This window comes from Peromyscus maniculatus, chromosome 20 (assembly GCF_049852395.1).
Source record: "Peromyscus maniculatus bairdii isolate BWxNUB_F1_BW_parent chromosome 20, HU_Pman_BW_mat_3.1, whole genome shotgun sequence".
NCBI lineage: Eukaryota > Metazoa > Chordata > Mammalia > Rodentia > Cricetidae > Peromyscus > Peromyscus maniculatus.
The window spans coordinates 65,450,221-65,474,474 of NC_134871.1; the positions used below are offsets into that span (position 1 = coordinate 65,450,221).

The 24,254-nt window shown below is 46.1% G+C and overlaps 1 protein-coding gene and 2 long non-coding RNA genes across 6 annotated transcripts in view; 1 reads left to right on the forward strand and 2 right to left on the reverse strand.

Annotated features, from left to right (window-relative positions):
• Nucleotides 1-24,254, forward strand: part of Ano6 (anoctamin 6) — a 199,320-nt gene that overhangs the window by 169,685 nt on the left and 5,381 nt on the right. For all 4 annotated transcript variants that reach the window (XM_006974329.4, XM_006974328.4, XM_076556664.1 and 1 more), the window contains 7 exons: nt 3,049-3,274; nt 4,322-4,491; nt 4,694-4,791; nt 10,390-10,520; nt 15,671-15,876; nt 19,889-20,091; nt 21,534-21,639. In XM_006974329.4, the coding sequence (XP_006974391.1) occupies nt 3,049-3,274; nt 4,322-4,491; nt 4,694-4,791; nt 10,390-10,520; nt 15,671-15,876; nt 19,889-20,091; nt 21,534-21,639 (1,140 nt within the window). The remainder of the gene's footprint in view (nt 1-3,048; nt 3,275-4,321; nt 4,492-4,693; nt 4,792-10,389; nt 10,521-15,670; nt 15,877-19,888; nt 20,092-21,533; nt 21,640-24,254) is intronic.
• LOC121824489 (uncharacterized) lies at nt 8,636-9,695 on the reverse strand. Its single transcript, XR_006066392.2, has 3 exons — nt 9,321-9,695; nt 8,970-9,048; nt 8,636-8,838 (listed from the first exon to the last, which is right to left on the reverse strand). It is a non-coding gene; the product is annotated as an uncharacterized LOC121824489 (long non-coding RNA).
• On the reverse strand, nt 15,904-18,349 carry LOC121824490 (uncharacterized). Its single transcript, XR_006066393.2, has 3 exons — nt 18,266-18,349; nt 17,348-17,513; nt 15,904-16,246 (listed from the first exon to the last, which is right to left on the reverse strand). It is a non-coding gene; the product is annotated as an uncharacterized LOC121824490 (long non-coding RNA).

Sequence of the window (24,254 nt, forward strand, 5' to 3'; positions counted from 1 at the left end):
CTTCCTACTTCAGACTTAGCCAGACAATGGAATATTGTACATCCTTGCAAAAGTATGCTCATGAAATATCCCATGTTGTGGGAAATTCTTAAGGCTTATGATGAGTTAAAAGGAAAGATAAAAAATATGAAAACTGGCTTTTAATATGCAAATAAGGCATAGTTCTGAAAGAATTTTGCTTTTATTTTAATAGTGAATGGTCTTACCATTTTTCTTTATGTTACTTTTTTTTATAATTAAAAGGTTTTTTAAAATTGTAGGTGATAAAGCCAGTTTCCATTTGGAGTGTATGATAATGAAATAGGGGAGGTTGGTTCCAATTCCTGAAACTGAACTCCAGGTCTGAGGGATAATTTTGATGAGGGCTAGCTACTGTAACCTAGACAGCATCCAGTGGACACCCAGCAGGCCGAGATATAAGGAGAGGTTGACCCTACAGAGCAAAGCCGGGCTTTTCTCCTAGATGGAAAAGGGCTCTTAAGTCCATCCACCACGGGGCACTTTCAGGTTCTCTAGAGTGAGCACGCACTCGAGTTTGATCTGAAAAATGTCAAAGGTGGAGTCAGAAAGAGATAAACCTGAGGGAAGAAAGTGCCCTGCTCTGAGCAGACTGGAAAGTTGTGGAGGCCTCCGGGTTTGGAAGAGCCGTGGGAGATTGACCAGAGTCTCAAGCCGAGCCAAGGAGAGGCCGAGCTGCCAGAGTCTGTCTTTGAGTCTGTGATGCTCATGCTCTCCCTGCCTGTCAGCTTAATCTAGAACTAATTTTAACTCTCTCTCAGCCTATATCTCTTCCTTCTGACCCTGCCTACTGTACAGACTACTTACAGGGATTCAATAGTGAAAGGGCGCTGAGGTTGGCAGCGAGCAAGCGTCTAAAGGGTGCTGTGGTGCTGAGTAACTGGAAACGTAAATTGTGGGGGTGATTATCAGAGAAACTTAAATGGCCTGTTTGTGTTATGCTGGGGGAGGAGGACGCTACATTTTTCCAATTTTTCTCAGCCTTAGCTAATTTACACGTACACACACGCAATCCTTTTCATTTCACAAGACTTAGCTGTGAAGGAGAGGAGATAATGAGCGAGATTACAGGGAAATACAATGCCTTCTCTTTCCGCAGATTTTACGGCAAGTTAGAAAATGTCTTTTTAACACTTTGGTCGCCATAATCGCAGCTAACACCACCCAAGTGCTTTGCCTAGGTCTTGGTGTAGTGTTCTCCCATCACATCAGGAAAGTGAAGCCTGGGGCTGACCTGTACAAGGATCCGCAGCCAGTGGCAGACCTGGGGTTCACGTGCAGGAGTCTGTAGCTCATCCCTGTACGTTGCTCAGCGCATGTTGACATGTGGTGTGTCTTGCTTGGTGCTAGAGTCCTGTTCTCCACTGCTTTTCCCCAACTCTCCTCATAAGCAGTCAGAGTCCAGGGTTCTGAAGTATATCCAAGAAAGAAGATATAAGGGAACAATTTAAAGGAGCCTCTCCAATGTTGTCTAAATCAGTGGTTTCTCAAACCTCCTTGATGCTGTGGCCCTTTAATACAGTTCCGCATGTTGTGGTGACCCCAATCTTAAATTTATTTCATTGCTATTTCATATTTATTTCATATGCTAATACTAATATGAATCGTGACATAAATATCAGATAAACCTGATGGTCTGAGGCAACCAATGTGAAAGAGTCACTCGACCCCCCCCACCCCCACCCTTATAAGGGGTCATAACCCACAGGCTGAGAACAACCAGTCTAAATACTGTTTTGTCAAGTAAGGAAAGGGTCTTAAGGGTCTTAAGCAGTTCATGATGACCAAAGAGAGCAAGCCTGTTTACTGAGAAAGTAAAATCCTACCACATGCAGGCTTTGCAGCAGGCGACCCAGTGATCCTGGGAAGTAGGAGTCAGAAATGCAGCGGGTCTGCACGGTAGAGCTTGTGGGGATGCCCGTGTGAACGACGGCTCAGGAGGTCCTGAATGTGAATAGCAAGCATGAGCTCTTAAAGCAGAGGCCTGCCGCCAATACCAACGGCCCGCTACTGGCCAGTGCTGCAGTTAGACCCTGGTACCATGGTAAAGGCAAAGGCAGCCCATGCTGACTCTTGGTGACTGGTTCTCTGGTGGAAGGACCGATTCTCTGTGGATTGAGTGCACACCTGGACCATTTAGTATTGTACAAGGGACATTTGCATTGCTTCTGTGATCATGGACTGTAACACGAATTACTAAACGATCTTAATAAAAAAAAAAAAAAAACCCGGAGCCAGATATTGAGGTGAAATCTGAGAGATCAAAGGAATAGAACAAGCCACAGCCACAAGTTCTTACCGCTAGGAAATCCTCAGCCCAAGAGAGCTATTTCCTATATACTCACACCTATATACTTTTCTGTGCCCTACCATCTTACTTCCTCTCTCCGCCCAGCTCTATCACTTCCTGTCTGTCTGTACAGACCTCCAGACCTCTATGGTTAACTAGTGCTGGGATTAAAGGCATGTGCCACCATGCCTGGCTCTGTTCCCCGTGGGGCCTTGAACTCACAGAGATCCGGATGAATCTCTGCCTCCCAAAAGCTCTAGGATTAAAGGTGTGTGCTACCGCTGCCTGACCTCTATGTTTAATATGGCTTTTTCCTCTGATCTCAAGGTGAAGCTTTATTTGTTAGAGCACAAAGAAAATATCACTACAATGAACACTCCTTCCGCCTAGAATGTTACTCCTCTTTTGTGCTGTCTGAAGATACCACTTCTTTTAACATAGGCTGTCTTCCTCGGCACTCTTAGTTTTATAGGACAATTGTATAGAATATGTAGTAAAGGACACCGTGTCTCCTCTTGCCTGGCACAGTCTGATCATCAACAGTATCCTACTACGGAGGATGCTCCCCCTGTGGTACCCATGTGTCTTCCCATTCCGCCCCACTTTCCAACTCTTCCCTGGCACTTCCTAGAGATGCCCTGCACTCGGCACCTGCTGCTTGTTTATCTAAGCACGGGGGCCAGCCTCGGTGCAGTCCTGACCCTCGCCGAGGCTCACACCGCCGCTGCTGGTGCTTTCAGATTCTGCTCATCATCGCTTCTGTGATCGGCATCATCGTCTACAGGCTGTCCGTGTTCATTGTCTTCTCGACAACCCTCCCCAAGAACATCAACGGGACAGACCCAATCCAGAAGTACCTGACGCCGCAGATGGCCACCTCCATCACAGCCTCCATCATCAGCTTCATCATCATCATGATCCTGAACACGATCTACGAGAAGGTGGCCATCATGATCACCAACTTCGGTGAGGTCCTGCCTGGCTGGAATGATTTCCGAGATATTTAGAGTACCTTTAGCTATTTCTGTCCCTGTAGGTTGAAATTCTTAGGAAATTTTGAGTGTAAACGTATTTTCTCTAGCCCCCTATGGGAAGTATGTGGTGTGCATCTTTGTATCTGAAGAAGGGACACAGGGGAGACAATGGCGGGAATGTCCAGGCTCTGGAAACACACAGGGCTGAAGAATATGTTCGATGACGTTAGATCGTGTGTTCTCTTGCTGAAAGCAAACAGTCTCTTTATTGCAAACAAGTGGAAGAGGGTCACAGCTCCGGGGCAAGTGCGCGCCTCAGCCAAAGCGAGGACAAGCTGCCCTGTCGGTGCATGTCATCCCCCACGCTGTCCTTGTTAATACAGTTCTCAGCAGCTCCGCCTGATGTAATGGGTGTTGCTTCTGGCTGGCTTGCGTCCCAAGCAGCTGCTTCATGGCTAGAGTTGGGGGATTCCCACACCCCGCATGCGCCGGGTCGTTCTCACAATGACAGTCAGACTGGCTGAGATTCGTAGCTAGGAGGACAGACCTTTGTATTTCCCACATGCCTCCAGCCAATGGCTCTCCTTCCACCCATCTTACAATTTCAGGAGACAAAAGAATTGCCTCTCCTTGGCAGTTCACAGCTAATTTTCTAAGGGGTTGAGCATGTTCCTCAGTGGCAGAGGTCCTGGATTTGATCCCTAGAGCCACAACAAAAATAACTCTGGGGTTTTAGACCAAAACCGTTCTTGCCCATTTGATGATAAGGCATTTATAAATTTTAAGGAGCAGTTTAAAAGTAAATGTGCGTGCTTGGCTTGCCGTGGAGGATATTGTGTTTATATGGGAGGGGAACGCATAACAATGTGTAAACGCAGAATTAACACAGTGGCTATTTTAAGAAATGGAAAGCAGATTCAGTAGAAACAGTGTGAATTGTAATCCTTTCTGCATGTTATCTCAGGTATCAGAGTCTTTGATTAGCGTCTCAGAGCCGTTTGGGATTTCAGGGTCTTTCTTGCTCTTGTTTTAACCGCAGAACTCCCAAGGACCCAGACTGACTATGAGAACAGCCTGACCATGAAGATGTTCTTGTTCCAGTTCGTCAACTACTACTCTTCATGTTTCTACATCGCGTTCTTTAAGGGCAAATTTGTAGGCTATCCAGGGGACCCGGTGTACTGGCTGGGCAAGTACAGAAACGAAGAGGTGAGAAAACAGAATGGCGTTACCCTCTTGACAGTTGAAGCTGCTGCTGCTAGCTCTCTCGCGCCTGCCTAATGAATAGTGACTTCCTTGTGTGTTGCGGGGATATTTTTAGCCTAAGAGAACAAGTAGAGATGTTAATGTGATGCTTCTTTGCAAGTTGCACACCTGAAATCTAAATGTTGTTTTCTTTGGAACATGCCAGTGTGACCCAGGTGGCTGTCTCCTTGAACTGACGACGCAGCTGACAATCATCATGGGTGGAAAGGCAATCTGGAATAACATACAGGAAGTGCTGCTCCCGTGAGTACCAGATCTGTAGTCCTGGCTGTCAGCGTGGGGGACAGGTCAGCCCACCCACGGAAATGATTTACCCACATAGCCACACAGCTCTCTCTAAAGCAGACTAGAATCCATTGAGATTAAAGGTCTAACCAGTGGTTTATACGTGTTTAATGATGACCTACAGGGGCTCAGCAGATGGCTCAGTTGTAATGTACTTCCTGTGTGAGCATGAAGACTGGAGTTGGGGATCCCCAGTACCCATATAAAAAGCCAGGCACTGTCGTACATGCCTGTAACCTCCGCACTGGGGAGGTAGAGACAAGCGGATCCCCGGAGCTCACTGGCTGGCTGAATTGGCTAGCTCTGGGATCTGTGATAGACCATGCCTGAAAAAAGCTAGGTGAAGACTGATTGAGGAAGACACCTGATGCCAACCTGTGGATCTTACATGCTCCTGTACACATGTGTAAACACACACGCATGCACACAAGCACATAGAGTAGTGTTATAGAAGACCTTCCTCATCTTCACGTTTAACAGAAATCCCACTGGCTGTAGTTTATGCCTCTTAGGCTGTCACTGGTGGCCGACTCGGCAGAGGCCTGTGAGAAAGGGCCCTTGTTAGAGTTGTGCACTATACACGGCCGTACATCCACATAGCATCTCCCGCCCTCATGCATCAAGTCATTAGTAGCAATGTGTTACATGCCTCATGTGTACCAGTCTCTGCAGCAGGTGCTCTGTGTTTCTCATGTGCATGTTTATGTGTGCATGTATACATTGATATAGTTTAATTTCATAGATCTTGCTTGAATCTTCCTTTTGCTAATGAAGATCTGTGGCTTTAAGAGGTTAAATGGTCTACCCAAGATCACACTGGCAGTGAGAGGTTGCTGTGGGATTCAACTCCAGAATCCGGTGACTCCAGACTCAGTGTTGTCAAGAACCGACATCCCCAAGACATCAGAAACAGTTACCATGGGGGTTTTGAATGGTTTCCTTAGAGAGAGAGAGAGAGAGAGAGAGAGAGAGAGAGAGAGAGAGAGAGAGAGAGAGAGAGAGAGAGAGAGACAGACACCAGCAGCAGGGCACAGTTACCCTCCAGATAGTTAGCAAGGGCCCTGTTGTGGGATCTGTCGACAGCCCAGCACCATCTGCATTTCCTGCCAACAGAACACTTGATATCATAGTTTTCCATTGCAATGCAACAAATTATTATTATTATTACAAAGTCACTGGGTTAAAATAAGGTTTGAAGTAAGCTGGAGGTCAGCTGTCTAACATGGGTCTCACTGGGCTAACACCACGGTGCTGCCTAGCCAGGGCCTTTCCAGAAGTTCTCGGGTGAAACAGCCTTTGCCTTTTCTGGCCACCCAGACCCTTCACTTGGGATGCTGTCTGTCATGCCTCTGTCCCCACCCTGTGGTTCTCATCTCTCCCTACATCCAGGATGGTCTCCTGTGGCCCATGTTTCTATGAGACCTAACGTTCTTCAGATGTTCTGGAGACTGGCAGGGAGCCCCTTTGGGAGACCATTGCCCTGCCCACACGCTTGCTTTTTCAAAGGAGTTCCTGGTTTCCATCTTTGCTTCATGGAAGTTCTGATTCCCCCTTCTACCTCTTTGCATCCTCCGTGAACCCTTTTCTATTCCATGTCAACACTGATGACCGAGTGTGATGCAGAGTATCACCTCGCCTAAATGGCCTCTCGAGCCACTCACTCACGCATGGAGGTAAACTTAGAATTTACATTTCAAAATTAAAATCCTTGCTTTGTAAAGTCTTGTACCTGCTCCACAGTGGGGTAGATTGGCTTAAAACTCACCACCTGGTTTAGGCTGCAGCATCCTGCATCCTCCACTGTCCTCCCCCACCACCTACGATGTTGTCTCTCTTTCTGCCCTGAATCTGTGTCTCCTGTGTTGCCAGGTTTCTGTTCGTTCTCTCTGGAATAGTTAGCTGACTCTGGTCTCAGTGCGTCCACAGCACTGGGGCTTTTTTCTCCCTCTTCGATGGGAACTGTCACGGCCCTTCTCAGAGAGAGCAAAGACAACACTCCCATCCCAGGAAAGGATTCCAGCTTTAGCTGGGAGATAACTTTAATCCTGCTGCACAGAAAACAACCCCTTCCTTTCATCAAGTTCATAGTCTTGTTTTTCCAGATAAGTGAAAGTAGGTCATGCGCAAATCACGCTGTTTCAATATGAAAATGTGTTTTAAAATATTTTAACTCATTCTTATACTACCAAAGCAGCACTTTCTAAGCCAAGTAGATTATTTAACACAAAATTTTCTTGATAAGGAACTGCTTGACCGTGAACTATTTTCTGAGTTTTTAAAAGTTAGTGGGGAGGGTATATTTCCTAAATTAATTCTGAGAAATTTTGACTTCAAGTAAGCTTATTGTTAACAAGTACAGAGATTTCCATTCTGGCCAACGAAAATAATGTCATGTGTTTAATTCTCTTCCCCTGGCTCTAAACCTAAGAATGCCAAGTCTCAGTTGGAGCAGTGTCCTTGGGGCTGTGCTGTGTGGGGAGCAGTGCCTTAGTTCCACACAGAAACGGGTACAGTGGTGTGCCCATTACACCTCCTCCCAGAACTTCACCCCTCTGAAGAGTGTTGGAGTCAGGGAAGAGGCTTGACAGCGTTCATGTGAGGTTGCTATGTCAAAGGAATGCAGTAAAGGGTACTTGATCAGCATTTCTCAGACTTGGTCACTTCAGGTCCACACCCTTCATTCAGCTTGGATTCCTACACTGAGCTGAGCCTACACGGAGACTGATCCCAGGTACAGAGAAAACTCTGGGTGTAAGCACCTGAGGGAATAAATGATTGGTGTGTTGTTGGACCCTGAGAATGTCGGCCCTCTGGTCATCCCAGCACTGATATTCAAGGCATCCTAGGGATTTTTTTTTCTTTACAAAAGACCGTGTTAACATTAAAAAAATAATAATGAAAACCCCCGAACACTTAGAACATGAGTATCCTTAGATTTAACTAGGGGGTGGATGTGACATTTTTTTTCCTTATGTATTTTTTTATCTTGTCAAAATGACCATGCACTTACATAACCAGAGAAGGGGCTGTTGTAGGAGAAAATACCCCTCTTCAAGAGAGGCTGTGGATGAGGCCTCGATAGACACACTCACCCTTCACAAGAACATTGACATCAGGTGTGAAATAGTCAGAGTGATGTGTGCTTGGGGGGAGGGGATGTACCTAAATGGAAATGGCATCTGGCTCTAGTTTGATAAAAGGCCAAGAGAGAATGAGATACAAAATGCTATCACAACATAGTAAAAAAAATAACTGAGTAAATGGAAATTTAGTACTATGTGTTTTGTTAATGTTAGATTAACATTAACATTTTGTTAATGGTAGATTTGTACAGAAATGACTTTGTAACCTCAGCTTCTAATCTTAGCAGGGGCGTGAGAGGCTCTCTGGTGGGTTTTTGGTTTTTGGTTTGTTGTTTTTTTTTTTTTTTTTTAATCTGTGGTAATTCTCGTGTAGTCAAGGTTAAGAGCTGGTAACAGAATCACAACCCAGTTTTATTTTTGCTTTTATTTTTGTTGTTGTTTGGTTTTTTTTGTTTGTTTGTTTTGGGTTTTTTTCTGTTGAAAAACTCCAAAGATTCAGGGAAATGGAGCAAGAGGCTTGGAGTCTCTAGCTCCTGAAGCCAGGCAGAGAGTCGTCTGCTGTGATCTACAGTGTGTGTGTGGGGCGGGGGGAGGGGGGGGGAGTATCTGCTGAGTGAGGTGGATTGGAATCCCCAGAAGAAAAATGCCTACTTTTTCTAGGGCACGGACAGTGTGCCGAAGCAGCTGGGGAGTGGGAGGCAGAGCAAAAAAATAAATAAATAAACAAATAAACAAATAGAGTCCAAGCCAATATTTGCCATGTCATGAAGGCTTGTGAGGTGTGGCCCTTGAATGGCTACTGCAGATTCCAGGGCGCCCTCAGATCTTTGGGTTGACATAGAAGAGGCTTCGGGGTCCACACACATTCCACACCTTGAAGTCAAGGTCCCAGTATCTTAGCTCCGTCTTCCGTGGCCTCTGCCTGTGAGCGTGTATAAGTAGGCAGGAAGTCCTGTGAGTGTGAGGAAGGGCCTGGCTCCTCTTACCCGCCTTGAATCCCATTAATCCCGGCATCAGCCCTCGCCAATGTATATCAGCACATTTTAACTTTACCAGAGAAGCTAGGAAGCAGGAGAGTGTGGGTTCAGATTCAAGGGCATCCCAGTCTGAGTTCCTCCATTTGCCTGGCCTCCTATAAAGAAGTGGGGAGAAATGGGGAATTCGGGCCTATGTTCTGTGGAAGAGCACCTGCCCTGAGTAAGCTTTACTAGAAGGTCCAGGAAGGCTGAAGAGAGGCCAGCAGCAGGGAGAAGCCCAGCCTAGCGAGTCAACTCGGTCAGCCTCGAATCTTAAGCGCCTGGTGCCCTCGAGGAACAGGTGAGGGCCTGAACCATTTTCTTGTAGCAGTTGTCTCCACAGCCCCGTAATGAGTCCTCAGTGTCAGAATTCCAAACCCACACGAACCTGCTGTCTAAGCACCCAAAGTGTGGGAGACGTGCTGTGGGTGTGCTGAAGCCAGCTGTTACTTGAGGGGGCGGAGGTTCTATGTCACAGGTGCATGGAGAGACAATTCTGTTGCCGTCTCGGGTCCCTCTTCCAGGCCGAGTGCCCTGGGAAGGGTGGGAAGCATTTATCAGGGACACGAGAAGCATGATGTTCAAGAAGAGAAAACAGACAGCTGGATGGGAGCAGCATGCGGTGGTGTGCAGGGCTGACTCTGTCCCATCTAAAGGACATACGTGTCTTCTCATGTCCTGCAGTTGTTCGGTTCATGGCAGAGTCTGAGACCTGGTTTGACATTGTTGTGCTTAGCTTTTCTGCAGTAGCCCCCCACTTCCCTAGGAATACCCCAACCTTCACTCTTAGATCCCACTCCCCACCCCCATGCTCTACCTAGCCTTGCTTCCTCCTTCCGGGGAACCCCGGAGCGTCTGTGTCGTGCTGTCTAAGGCAGGTCTGCTCCTGCCTCAGGCTGTCTGTGGCCACTAGTCCCCAGCCTGGAGGTTCCAGCTCTGCTGCTCAGGTCCCCTGCCCCCGTCACAGCCCCACACTTAATGCCACAAGGTGAGCATCCTCGGTTCCCCCTGCACGCCGTTACAGACAGAACTTGTCTGCAGCAGGTACCGCCAGCTTGCATCACCGTCTTCGTTTTGCTTATTTTCACCCTGAAAAAAAAAAATGTTTTTAATGATTAGAGGGGGAAAAAATGGAAAACTGAAGATATTTTTAATCATTTTTTTTTTTATGTGCACTGGTGTTTTGCCTGCATGTACGTCTGTGTCAGATCTTGGAGTTACAGACAGTTGTGAGCTGCCATGTGGGTGCTGGGAATTGAACCCTGGGTCCTCTGGAAGAATAGTCAGTGCTCTTAACTGCTGAGCCATCAAACTGAAGATATTTAGCGTGCAAAGGAGAAGCTAATTTCTTGGGAGGACTACCTATTCAGCTTTGAGACAGCAAAGAAATTCTTCATGATGTGGGTCTGACAATATTCATTCTAATTTATAATTTGATTTTTTTTTTCCCCTGGCAGATGGGTCATGAATCTGATTGGACGATATAAAAGAGTTTCGGGATCAGAGAAGATAACTCCACGATGGGAACAGGATTACCATCTGCAGCCCATGGGCAGGCTGGGGTTGTTCTATGAGTATCTTGAAATGAGTAAGTATTCAGTAAAATATGCTGGGGTATGTGTTGGAGCTGAAGGAATCTGTGGTTGAGCTACAAAATTATTTAGCGCATTGATATGAATAGTTTTTTTTTTCTCCACTGGGTACAAGTATAGAGTGGAGAAAAATCAAAGGTTTCAAATATGATGGCTGTGTGTGGTTTTGTTAGTACTTATTGTTGTTCAAAGCTAAGGATTTATTACCATGCATTGAAATGGAATTTTCCATGAGGTCTTCACTGTAAGTTCGCAAAGCATGCTGACCATGTTGTCTGTGAATGAACCCCAATCACTGTCACTAGGTACGATTCATTCAGCTTATGCTAGCATCCATGCAGTTATTGGCCAGAACAGAATCACTGAGCAAACCTGTGAGAACACAGTTCCTCATGGCAGGAAGGGTCCCTGGCTCCCTTTCATACCTCACTCCTGCTTTAGATGGCCTCTTGTTTCTTCTGGGCAGGGTTTGCATGTGGTGCCTTGAATGACCCTCTGGGTGAGGAGCCATTCTGCTGGCCTGGAGTTAGTCAGGACTTGGCACAGGGCCTGCCCCACCTCCGTGGGTGTCTTGTCTGTTTGTGAACTACCTGCACAGGCTCTCCCTCTTCATCAGATGAACATGGTTTTGAACTCTGTTGCCTTAAATCGATGCATCTCAGAACAGATTTTCATCAGGAACACTAACCTTTCTATTGTGAATGACATACTTAGTTCTAAAAGATGGCTGACCATTTACATATTTTGTATCTCTGCCCTTTGACCTAACCTTTACGACGAATCACAATTTTTTAAGCTTGGGAGAACAGAAAAACAGGCACAAAATCTGATAGGCTTCGTGTTTGTGCAAAGGGGTTAGTGTCTCTGCCAGGACACTACTTCCTGCAAACAGTTGGTAGGTTATTAAATCATATTCTGTGTATAAAATATCTTTTTAGAAAGTATGCATAATACATAGAAATAGTTGTCTGGGTGAGGAAAACAGTCCACTTTGTGTGTATCAGCCTGGGGTCAGATTTGAAATTCGTTTTTGTTTTTTATCAAGATTGGTTTTTATTAAGGGCGCAGCATCAGTACGGAATGGATTGTGAGACAATTACTATGTCTTACTAGCGCTGTGATCAGCATTAATAGTAGCTCCCTGGCATAGGACGTTACTTATTGGAGCCTCTCCCCAGCACGAAGACTTGCACAGAGGAAGTTATTCCCCCCACATACACCAACTGATTAGTTAAGTGAATGACATTAAGGAGAAAAGTTACATAGCCATGCTTTGGGGAGATGGTGAACAGACTTTTTGGGTTTCATGGGCCTGTTAAATAGTTATGAACTAATTAATTTGGTCTCATCCTATTCTACTATATGTGTACATATATTCTATCATAACAGCTGCTATAGACAGACTTTGAGGTTTCTGACAATGCTTTATAGCCATCCCAACAATTCCCAATGACTTGGAGAGCTTCCTCAGTTTCAGAGCATAGACAATATGTTACTTTGTATTTGGTAACACAGTGAAATCTGTGTTTAGTCCTTCTAGGCTGTGAGAGATATAATTTTCAGTGCCCTTTGAATTCTTGGTTCATTTCTCTAAACATAAATATTGTCTCTGGGAGTAATGTCACTCCGAGGTGACCTTCACAGTGCTCTCCCACATCCATCAATGTCAGCTCCCCACAGGTGGTCGGTGCCTCCCACCAACCACAGCTCTTTCCCTTTCTTCCCTGTCTGACTGGCTCTTACTGGCCCTCGGCAAAGCCACTCTGCTTTGCTGCTCTTGTAGGGCCGAGCAGCCCTGGCTCCCATAATCCTGTGCATGTATGAATGCCCCTCCCCCTACTAGACTCAGCTACCAAGCCCTTAGCACCAGTACTTGGAGCCTAGTACTCACAGATATTTGTTGACTTTGGAGCAGGTCTGCACCTGCTAGTCAATCTCACATCTGCATTGCCCCGCCTACTCCCAGTGCCCACTGAGGCTGTGTGCTGTGCCCTAGAATTTCTGTTCTTGCTGTTACTGCTGCCAGCAAATGTTTTTTTTTTTTTTTTTTTTTTTTTTTTTTTTTATTTAGTACATTTCCCCATGATTTGAGATTGAATCATTCGGAGGTATTAGCCAAAGGCAAAATGTTAGGTCCTCAACTCTGAGGACTTACGGTGCCGAACATAAGAGAAGAACAGCAGCCAGGCAGCGGTGGTGCACGCCTTTAATCCCAGCACTCGGGAGGCAGAGCCAGGTGGATCTCTCTGAGTTCAAGGCCAGCCTGGTCTGCAGAGCAAGATCCAGGACAGGCACCAAAACTACACCGAGAAACCTTGTCTGGAGAGAAAAAAAAAAAAAGAGGAGAGAGAAGAGCAGCAATTGATACTAGAGCTGGAAGCGGAAGATGCAGTTTTGTACCTGGGTTCTACCTGTCCTAGACACAGGTGTCTTTGGTGACAGCTTCATGGTTGGCCGATGGCACAGTGAAGGGCAACAGAGTGAGGCCGTGAGCCCCCCTGTGTCTCTGGACTGCCTTTGCCTTGTTCAGCCCATCTCCAAGCTCAGTTTCCAGTCATGGGAATAATGGCTATTTTCATTCCTTTCCTATTGCCGAGTTAAAATAGCCTGAGAGAAGCCATTTAAGGGAAAAAGGGTTCATTATAGCCCCAGGTTCAACATCCATCCCCTCACAATGGGGAGGTCCAGGCAGCCAGAGCCTGAAGCAACTGGTCACATCACATCCGCAGAAATAGAAGGATGTATGCATGCTAATGTTTACCTTGCTTTTGACATTGCCCACATTGGCCCAGGAGTCCCCGCCCACAGAATAGCCACCCCACAGTCAAAGAGTCTTCCTCCATCAATAAATGTAATCAAGATTCTCCTGACAGGCGTGCCCAGAGGCATCTCACAGGAGATTCTAGGTCCCGTCAAGGTGACAGCAAGACACATCACAGTGATCCCCATCTATTCTTCTCTGCATTTGCTTACTGCTGTGAATGTCTCGGCTCCTCAGCATCCCCTCGGCTCACCCCTTTTCTCCCTGTACCACACCTCCCAAATGTGCTGCACTCTCTAGACTTCGGGCCTGCCTTCCAATTCTTTGCTTCTTGTGCCCCTATCTACAACCTGCAGAGAAGACTTCTAGTCTTTAAAGGAATGGCTTTCTAGCATGGCAGATGAGGAAGTCCTGTCTCTTCCTGCAGTGCCCAGGGGTGGGTGTACCACTGTGCCAAGCACTGTATTATTTGTCAGAGATACCAAGCTAAGACTTGGTGCATGTTCTCATGGAGCTTGACACACAGTGGTTTACTTTAGAAAAGCCAAAGAAGACTTGGTCAAGCAGGTGGTGTTTGAATCTGATTTTTGAAAAGAGAATGGTAGTATCAAAAGAATGGGGAAGGAAATGGACGGTACACGACGAATAGTAGAGAACCGGGCATGTTTTACAATACAGAGTCACCCCTGTGACTGCTTCAGAGTTCTGTAGACAAAGCATGGCTGAAGCGGAGGCTCAGTGGTGAGAACATTAAGTAAACTACAGACGTACGTGGTGGCCTCTGTGTGTATGGCAGGGGCTTGGGATTCATAAGAAAGAATGGGGGATTGTGGGAATATTGGTAAGCAAGAGAATTATGTAGTGTTTTTGTTGACAGTCAGATTATTCCAGAAGCAGAGTGGAAGCTATTTGGGATGGGGTCTCTATTTGGTGAGAAGACAATAATTACGAGGTTACAACAATTAACTCTTTGTTTGTTTTATTTTTTGAGATAGAGTTTCTCTGTGTAACAGCCCCAGCTGTCCTGGAAATATCTCTATAGACCGGGCTGGCCTCGAACTCACAGAAATCCGCCTGCCTCTGCCTCCCGAGTGCTGGGACTAAAGGCGTGCGCCACCACACCCATCATCAGCAGTTAGTTCATTTAAGTGATGAGTGCCTTAACAGAGGTTGTGGGAATATTCATGGGAATAGAAGAGGGGGGACTGGTTTGATGACCATTGAAGGGGTGACTCAGATGGCAGATGAGGAAGAGAATTTCTAAGATAACTTCCAGGAGATGGAATATGCAGGAGGGGAGCTGGTGTAGAGATGGCTCTGGGGTCTGTAGGACATCAGGATGGCAATGTTACTGGGAAAAGTGGGTGCACAGATCAGGCACTGAGGAGCTGTAGGTGAGGCCATGTGGGTGGGTCAGGCATGCCTAGCTGGAGTCATGAGAGACTGCCAGAGTGCTGAGGAGGCCAGGAGAGAGGAGCAAGGAGCAAAGCAGGGGGAGGACTCCAACAGGGTTATTTCTGCAGAGAAGGCTTTTGAGGGTGACATCATCGCTCAGGAGGGATTGGACCATGGCAGAAAGGCGCATAAGACAGGAGGAAAAGTCAGCGCTAAAACATTGTTAGTTGCTACAACTGGGAAAGCGGTTGAAGCCCTGTGGGTAATTGTGTTTTAGAGGCTCTTAGTTAATATATAACTTGGCTTTTTAAATTAAGCGGAACAAGTCAAGAAAAACCATCCCATGGAGAGGGAGATGCTTGGCCCTGTCAAAAACGATCTGTCTTTAGCGGGGTCAAGAATCTCCCGGGCTTTGGAATGTGCAGCCACTTTCAGGGAGGCACGAGTAGCTTCCATGCAGGGGTGAGGGCTTGTGGGACGGTGGGATGTAGGGCTTAGAGGATGGCTGAGTGGAGGAAGTCTCTCAAGGCTCGGCACTCTGTTTGCTGACTGCCAGCACACTCCCGACATTCTCCGTCATCCTCTTCATAGCCACACATTTCGGTTTCTCTTTGATTGCTAGATACTTCCACTCTGCTCTTTAGATTCCCAAGCCATGAATCTGCTTCTAACATTATCTTAACAGGAAAAGGGAACATATTACCAGGAAGTCACTGTGGTGGAGTCAATGAGTTTTCAATCTGTTGTTTCTTTTGAGTGAATATATGTGAAGGAAATAAGCCATGTTCAGTCTCCTTTCTTTAGATTTCATATTTGTGTTTTGTTTACATTGTCTTGCTGTGAGCGCTGAGTTGTGACTGACTGTGAATGTGTCTCCTCCCTTGGGTGGGTTCTTTGTTTGCCTTTCTCTTTCTTTACAAGAATAAAGGAAAAATACGTTGTCCTGCCGTCTGTCCTCCCCTCCATGACATGTGTCCATTCCGTTGACAGTTATTCAGTTTGGGTTCGTCACCTTATTTGTGGCCTCTTTTCCACTGGCTCCCCTGCTGGCTCTGGTGAACAATATATTGGAAATAAGAGTGGACGCGTGGAAGCTGACGACTCAGTATAGACGCATGGTGCCAGAAAAAGCCCGGGATATCGGCGCGTGGCAGCCCATCATGCAAGGAATAGCCATCTTGGCTGTGGTGACCAATGTGAGTAGGCCTGGGATTCATAGTCTACACCTCCCACTATTATTTTTATTTGGTATGTGTGTTTTGCCTGCATGTATGTGGACCACATGTGTGTTTGGTGCCTAGTGAGGACAGACAAGGGATTAGAACCCCCTGGCACTGAAATTTCAGATCGTTGTGAACCACCATATGGGTGCCGGGAACAGAACCCAGGTCTTCTACAAGAGCAGCAAGTGTTCTTCACCACTGAGCTGCTTCTCTGGCCCCCAGTATGGCTTTTAGTTGCTCTGCAACTATCTTTTTACAACACATTTTAATTGCTTATAATTATTATTGACTCACCACATCAGGACATCCTCCACGGGTAGTATCGCTGCTTCTCTGCTGACGTCTTTACCAAAAGAAACAGAGTAATAAGTACTGACACCTTTGACTCATATATGACATAAGAAAGCATCACCAAAGGGTGCTTTTAAACACAGACAGATATGGGTTTATTTAGAGTCAGAACACATTAAAAGAATCCCACCATATATCACTATATATTCTAAAATCACATCTTTAAAACATTAACTGTGATGAAGGAGAAATTGGCCATCCTAACTGGGTATTGGTTACCTTCTTGTTTCCAGGGAAATGGCTCTTACGGGGAGGTGGGACAGTCCCTACGTCATGGCTGCAGCAGCTTCATGACTACATGTGTCCCAGCTGTGAGAGCACAGCTGGATTGTACGGCCTGTACAGGTTGCTTCTTTGGGCACAGGCCGAGAGGCAGTTTTCAGGCAAAGCAGTTTAATGGCAGCCTATCCAAGGATCTCTTGCCTCCCCTTGTCTTCCAAACCAGGATTATTTCTACCCATATTTCACTACCAGTCTCACCAGGCCAGCTTCCCGGACAAAATGATTTTTTAAAAAAATTTTAGCTTCTTAAAGCACAGTTTCTGGGTCCCCCATGAACTCCTGGGAAAGCAGAAGAGAGAGCGAGAGGCCATGTCTGTCACAGGCTCTGGAGGAGGGAAGTGGGCTGAGGAGTCAGGCCGCTCTGAGTTCCACTTCCCACACCACGGCTTGAGCTGTGGGACCCCGGCCCTGTGCACACACTTCAGAACCCCATTTTGTATTTGGTAGATGAGGGATTCTGTCTCAGCGTGGTTTGGGAAGTCGGTGAGTTCCAGCAGACACATGGATCCCTCCCGGTCCTCCTTCACATGGTTGCTACTGTTTAACTTCATTACCTGACATCATTAACTGTGGCTCCCTGAGGACTCTGACAGGCACTGACAGGCACCTCAAAGCCAGTCATCGCACCCCCCCACCCCTGACTGGTTACAATGAAACAAGTTATGTGGGACACAGCTGTCACCCCCACCCCCACCAGTTTTCTGAATGGCAGGCTACCTCTAGCTTTGAGGAGCTGATGGATTAAATCAGTTTCTTTCACCCCAGTGGCCCCTACCTTCAATGACCACTGTGTTTCAAAACGAAGACTCACGTTTAGAACCGTGACAGCCAGGCCTTTCGAGTGCTACCGTCACGAAAGCACGAATCTGTCACATACAGGAGGCTACAGTACGTTAGGCAGGGCAGGAACGTGGATCCGGGAGCTTTAGGAAGACTTTGGGCAGGAAGGTTTGAAACTGGAGGGCTTTTTGTTTGACCTTCAGAAACAAACAACAAACAAGAAAATTGATCTGGTTCAAATTCCCAATTCCTCAGGCATTCTGGAGTGATTGTGTTAAACACCGTTTCCCTAGATCCGTGCCGTGGCTCTTCTCCACGAGCACAGATGGAGGATTGGCTAGGTTTCCAAAGCAGTGTGAGAGTGTGTGTGTGTGTGTGTGTGTGTGTGTGTGTGTGTGTGTGTGTTCACACACACGGGGGCACACCCCCCCACACCCACTGGCTAACTGGGACTACTGATTATTTTTTTCTCTAATATACCTTAACAAAGCCCCTTACTGATTACACTGTGTCACTGATTACACTGTGGACCATCCTTCAGTCCGTACAATTAGCATTTGTTATACTTATAAAATGCACTGTACACATGCATACAGGTAACCATGAGACACTATCTGTCACCACACACATATATAACCCTCCCCCTGGAACCCCCCACATGATGTCCACAACCCAACGTGTACAAAAGAGGGAAGAGAGGCCACCAAGGTAGGAGACGCCAGGCAGGCGTGTGCTGGGAAGTCATTTGGGTTAAGGCTGCTGGTTCCATAAATAAGCGCAGCTGACATTGTTGTGCCTTGCCAGAGCATCTGCTATTGAAGAGCAATTTTAATTTATTTTGATATAAATGGAACTTGTGTGTAGAACAGCATGGGAAATGAGGCAAGCTACATTATGTGTATTCTTGCAGTGTATCTCGGAGCCACTCAATTCAGGGGGGGAAAGATACCTTGTCAGGAAACGAGAGACTTATCTTCCTTGTTGGGATTTTTGTACTTTCCTGAAGCACGTCTTCAGGTGATTCTGTAAAAAGATAGCATTTAGCTAAATAATAACAGGAAAACTTCATCTACTGAAATCTGGCAAACACCAAATCTTCTTGTCTTACCTCACTGCTGACAGGCAGACACACATGCATGCATACATACATACACACACACCTCACTGCTAAATGCAGCAGGCATACATGCATGCATGCACACATACACATACCTCACTGCTGACAGTCACACATACATGCATGCATGCATACATATACACATATACACATACCTCACTGCTGATAGACAGGCACACATGTGTGCATGCTTGCATACATACATGCATACATATACACACACACATACCTCACTGCTGACACGCAGGCACACATGTGTGCATGCACAGGCACACACACACACGCACACACACACACACTCACACTCAGATTCTTCACATTGCAGAAAGCAAGGTAACTAGCTTTAGTGGGGGGTAGGGAGGCTTAATTGTTTTCTTGCTTTGCCCGAATCTTGTTTGTTGGTTTGTGGTCTCACTGTAACTAAACCATGTGTCCAGATGAATACTATTAAAAGTCACTTGGTGCCAAAAACATGTCTGGTCTTGTGCTTCAGTTGGTGAAGCCTAAAGTACATACCCTTTGTCCTTCCTGCAAACCAATTTCATATACCAGAGTTAAAAGCCCAAATTAAAGATCTTTGGGGAAGGTCTGTGGGGTTCTAAATAGGCTTTCATCCTAGGACACTTCTGCCTGGCACAGACATGGACTCATCATTGACCTGTCTCTTCCTTCTATGCAGGAACATACGAAACTGTGTTATGTGATAATTTATGATTTTAGAACTTTATCCAGTTAATCTTTTGGAAGTTTGGATGCTCAGATACTAGATGTCATAAGGTAGCCTTGTTTTCTGACTGGGTGACCAAAACAAACCCAATATTGTTTATCAGGCCATGGATTGTCTAAGTAAGCCTAAAATACCATGGGGGTAAGGAGCGTGAGTCCAGTGGCTGTATATAACTATACATCAAGAGAGATGTATTTTATTCAGTTTTCATTCTTCTTTGTGAGAGACAAGTGATTTTTATGAAAAAAAATCAGCTTTGTATAAATTCTTTATCACACAAATGAGTCCTATGAAGCAAGATTATCTTCCTAATAGTGACCTCAGTGTTATATTGCAAGAGCGTTCTAAATCTAAACCACAGTAGACTCTCGTTTCTCTCGAGTAGAGCTCTGAGGCTAACTAGCTATTACAACTTGGAGTAGCACCGATTTACACACAAGTTATTGCAAGTCAGTCCTGCTCTTCATGGTGCCTCAGTACAGTTATTCTCCACAAATGGCGTTTAAAGAATTTCAGAAGCTCAGCGAGCAACTATCGGGCCTTTCCCCCATACCTGCCCTTAGAATGGAAGACCTCCCAAAGCGTCCTCTGCTTACAGGTGCATACCTGACACTTAGAAAGGAAATCGGTAAAAACAATGATTCTGTTACGCCATGAGCCACAGTGACCATTCTAATGACCATCTAGCGACCATTCTAATATTCCTTTTCTCATTTCCTCCACCGTAGGCCATGATCATTGCTTTCACGTCAGACATGATCCCCCGGCTGGTATACTATTGGTCCTTCTCCATCCCTCCCTACGGGGAGCACACTTACTACACCATGGACGGCTACATCAACAATACTCTCTCCGTCTTCAACATCACCGACTTCAAAAACGCAGACAAGGAAAACCCATACATTGGGCTTGGAAACTATACCCTGTGCAGGCAAGTTTTGATTCACCTGTTTAAAAATGGATTTCGTCTTATGAAAAGCCTTTTTGGCATGTGTGATAAGGTTCTATCTGGTGTGATTTAAGTCTGTGTTAAGAGACAGTTTTCATGTGGCTTTCTTTTTAATAATACTCAAGAAAAAAAAAAGCTAATGAAGACCAAGGGTAGTACTTTTAAGCCAAATTTGAAACGTGTTCAAATGGATACATCATAACTGATGGAGGAGAAAAGCCTTGTAATTCTTAGAAATGGAGATAGCTGAGAGTTTTACACATTCATATCATTCAGTTCTTAAAACTGTCTTGTGAGGCTGGGGAATGTAGCTCAATTGGTAGTTCTTGCCTAGCTTACACAAAGCAGGGAAACCGGGAATGTGGTGCATGCCCGTAACCCCAGCACTGAGGAGGGACATGCAGGTGAATTGCTTCTAGTGGAGGCAAGCTTGGGATACATAGTGAGTTCAAGACCAACCTAGGATATATGGCAAAACTATTTCAGTAAAATCAAAGTAAGAAAGAGGCACACAGGCTCGCGGTTGGAGCGCTTGCCTCCCGTGGGCATGGCCCCAGGTTCTGTTCCCAGCAGCGCAAGGAAAGAGAAGTAAGACAGCTCAAGGATGACACGCTGGCACCTCCCTCAGCAAAGACAGAAAGATGGGTGCAATGAGGTGTCTCCTGTGCCCTGTGCTGGGGGCTGGGAAGTCAACATGGGTAGTGCAGCCTAGCTCACTTACCAGTGGGTAGTTTGTTGAACATGTAGGTCATGCAAATTTATTTTCTCTATTATGGATTCTTAAACCCAAATTCATTTAATTCAACTGTTCAAAGCCATGCTGGTTCAGATTCTCAATAACACAACCTAGAAGTCAGACAGAGCCAAAAACAACTGTTCCAAGTGGTCTGCTTGTTCGGACTGTACATATTCTGATCTCAGTAACTGCATTCTTGTCGTCTAACAGTGTATAGCCAGGAAACTAGACGTGGGCAGCCTGATGAAGACAACAGAGTTAGGCGAAAGGCTTAACCAGCAGGCAGTACCGGGCGCTATGGCCCAGTCGGCCTGATGATCCCTATGGAAATGTACAGATCTGATGCCCCAAGATAGCTAAAGTGTTTTATGTCTTTTCAGAAATCAGGGATAAAGCCTTGTGGAAAATATGTAAATACTTGTCAGTTTATAAAGATGCGCCTTATTTTACATAGCTAGAATCCATCATTTTCTGATTGCAAGCTTAGTAAGTGACGGCTGGATAATTTTCTTCTAATGTTTGATGTCAAACTGAACTTTAAGTGAAATGTAGTAAAAGTCTTTGCATCAGAGAAAACTCTGGTTTTAAAATTTGGCCCTGGTTTACAATATTAATTAATTAATCAAAATTAATTATTAATTAATTAATCAAAAAGATTTTCTCCTGATATTCCTGGATGTGTTTTCAGGTACCGTGACTTCCGAAACCCACCTGGGCACCCACAAGAGTATAAACACAACATCTACTATTGGCATGTGATTGCCGCCAAGCTGGCTTTTATCATTGTCATGGAGGTGAGAGAACCGTGCTCTGAGATGGTCTACAGTCCTGCCTGTGCATAGGCTATCTATGTCCTTAAGTATTGCCAACTCTACAAACTATATAATCCTTCCTTCTTACTGCTTGCTAAAGATTGTTTCAGGACACCATCGAATCAGCATTGGCCTGAGACTAGACCTTCCATAACTCTGTGAATGAAATGGCTGTCCACTTTCAATGTTAAAAAGCGTGCCATGTCGAGGGAGATGCAGTTCCACTTAATACAGTATTAACTGGGTGTCTTGTGCACTTTGGGGCGTTGAACAGTGTGTTGGATTGCGAAAGGCCTCTGCCCATGGAGCTATGATACATCTGTGTTATCATGATGTGCTACATGTAGCACATCAGCTCCTAGTGCTCTCTCTCTCTCTCTCTCTCTCTCATTAGTACTGAGAAAACGACACAGCTGTAGACTGTCACTTGAGCTAGCCAATGTCTTTCTCAGAGTGGATTAACTGGTAACAAATGACAGCCTCAACATCTGTTGTGCAAAGAAAGAAATCAGCCCTTGCCTGTGTAAGCCACTCTAGGTAAGTGTTTTGTCATGTGCAAACACCAATGCAACAAATGCCGAGGCTTTGCAATCTGATTTAAAAAGAAAAGAAAAAGAAAAGAAAACCACTGAAGACTAAGAAAACGGGTGATGGAGGAGAGGAACACTTTCCGTAACAGACAAAAGGTGTCGGACATGGAGCGGAAAGTACAACATGGGTCATAAAGGAAGATGCAACCCGCCCAAGATGGGAGCCAGAGAAAAGAGGCAGGCAGCTGACAAAGAGCAGGAGGATTAGAATGGGGGAGGATTCTCCGCAGCGACCGCAGAGCTGGAGACAACGACTTCAGAGTGCTGACCTAGAAGTGCATTGAGAGGGAAAAATTGCAATTTCTCCACAGTTCAACACTGCTGAGCCACTACAGAGAGTGATAGCAGACTCTCAGAGAACACAGAGGAGGAACCCTACCCTGGCTCCCGTGAGGCTAGAAAGAACCTACATCAGAGGTTCTCAGCCTGTGGGTCGCGACCATCGGAAATGCGTGTTTTCTGATGGTCTTAGGAACTGAGACACCGCTCCGGAGCAAAATTACAGTTATGAAGTAGCAATGAAAATAAATTTATAGTTGGGGGCTCCTAAACCCCTCGGAAATATGTGTTTTCCAATGACCGTGACCCACAGGTCGAGAACCACTAACCTAGATCCTAGACACAGACAAGCCTTGGCACAAGAGGGGATCTGGTGGACACAGCGGCGTGTTTTTATCCCAGTGCCGGGGAGGCAGAGGTGCCTGACCCCTGTGCAGCCCTGTCTCAAACAAAACAAAAATCCTCAACTCTAAAGAGAAAAGGAAGAACCATCAGGCCCTTCTCGCAGGCTCATAAATACAGATGTCCTCGTGGAATGTGTAGGCTGAACCTGCAGGAGAATTTTTAAAAGACAGCATCGTGCCATACTGGTTTAAACCAGGAAATGACCCCCGCCACCTGTGAACGTTAGCAACCTCTGCGCAGATGAAGTTGGAGAAGCTGAATCTTGTCCTTCCTCTCTTGTGCCCCTTTCGTCATACCTGGTGGCCGCAGCATCCACTCTGGGTCCCCAAGGGCATGGCGGTGTTGGCGTCCCATTCCCCTTCCTCTCCTCTCTGTCCACTGTAACCATTCCTTCACTGCCTAAGTCACTGACCACCACCACCCCACCCCCGCTCTGGCTATAGTGAATGTCTGTCAATCTGTCCTGTGGTGAATTCCTTGAGCAGCCTCTCCTGCCCAGATGTGGATCAGCCCCCCCTTCGGCTGTGGACAGGTCATCGCTACTGAAAACAAACTCACAGTTAAGTTGCCCTCTAGACCAAGAGGGCCTGCCTGACACCCACAGAACGCTGCGCCCAGGGTAACGCACACGTTCTGTTCCTCTCCACAGAGCGGCATCCCCCAGGGCACGTCACGTGGGGAAGCCACAGAGCAAGTCTCAGCACAATTTTAAAAATTAAAATTAGATCAAGTGGCTTTGCTGAGGACAGTGCAATTAAATGAGAAATTAATCAGAAAAATCTGGGAATGTACACATGTGCACGGAAATTAAATGACATATTTTCAAGCAACCAATAAAGAAAACAAGAGCCGGGCGTTGGTGGCGCACGCCTTTAATCCCAGCACTTGGGAGGCAGAGGCAGGCGGATCTTTGTGAGTTCGAGGCCAGCCTGGGCTACCAAGTGAGCTCCAGGAAAGGCGCAAAGCTACACAGAGAAACCCTGTCTCGAAAAACCAAAAAAAAAGAAAACAAGAAGGAATTTTTCTTTTAACTTTTAAGCAAATGATAGTGGAAATAAATGTGCCGAATCCTATGGAATATCATAAAGGTGGTACTGAGGTAAGTCTATATCATTGGCCACATCAGATTAGCAGAGAAACCCCATATAGCCTGTCCTGCAGCCTCGAGGATGAGAAACATAAGCTTCTCTGCCCAGCTCAGCCGGAGCCCAGCGCCACCACACCTTTCCTCGTGGTTATCTCCAGACGTACTCCCACGTGTTCTCGTTCCCTCTCTGGTCTACCCAGTCTGCTCCTCTGTGTACTCCAGACAACATCCTCGTC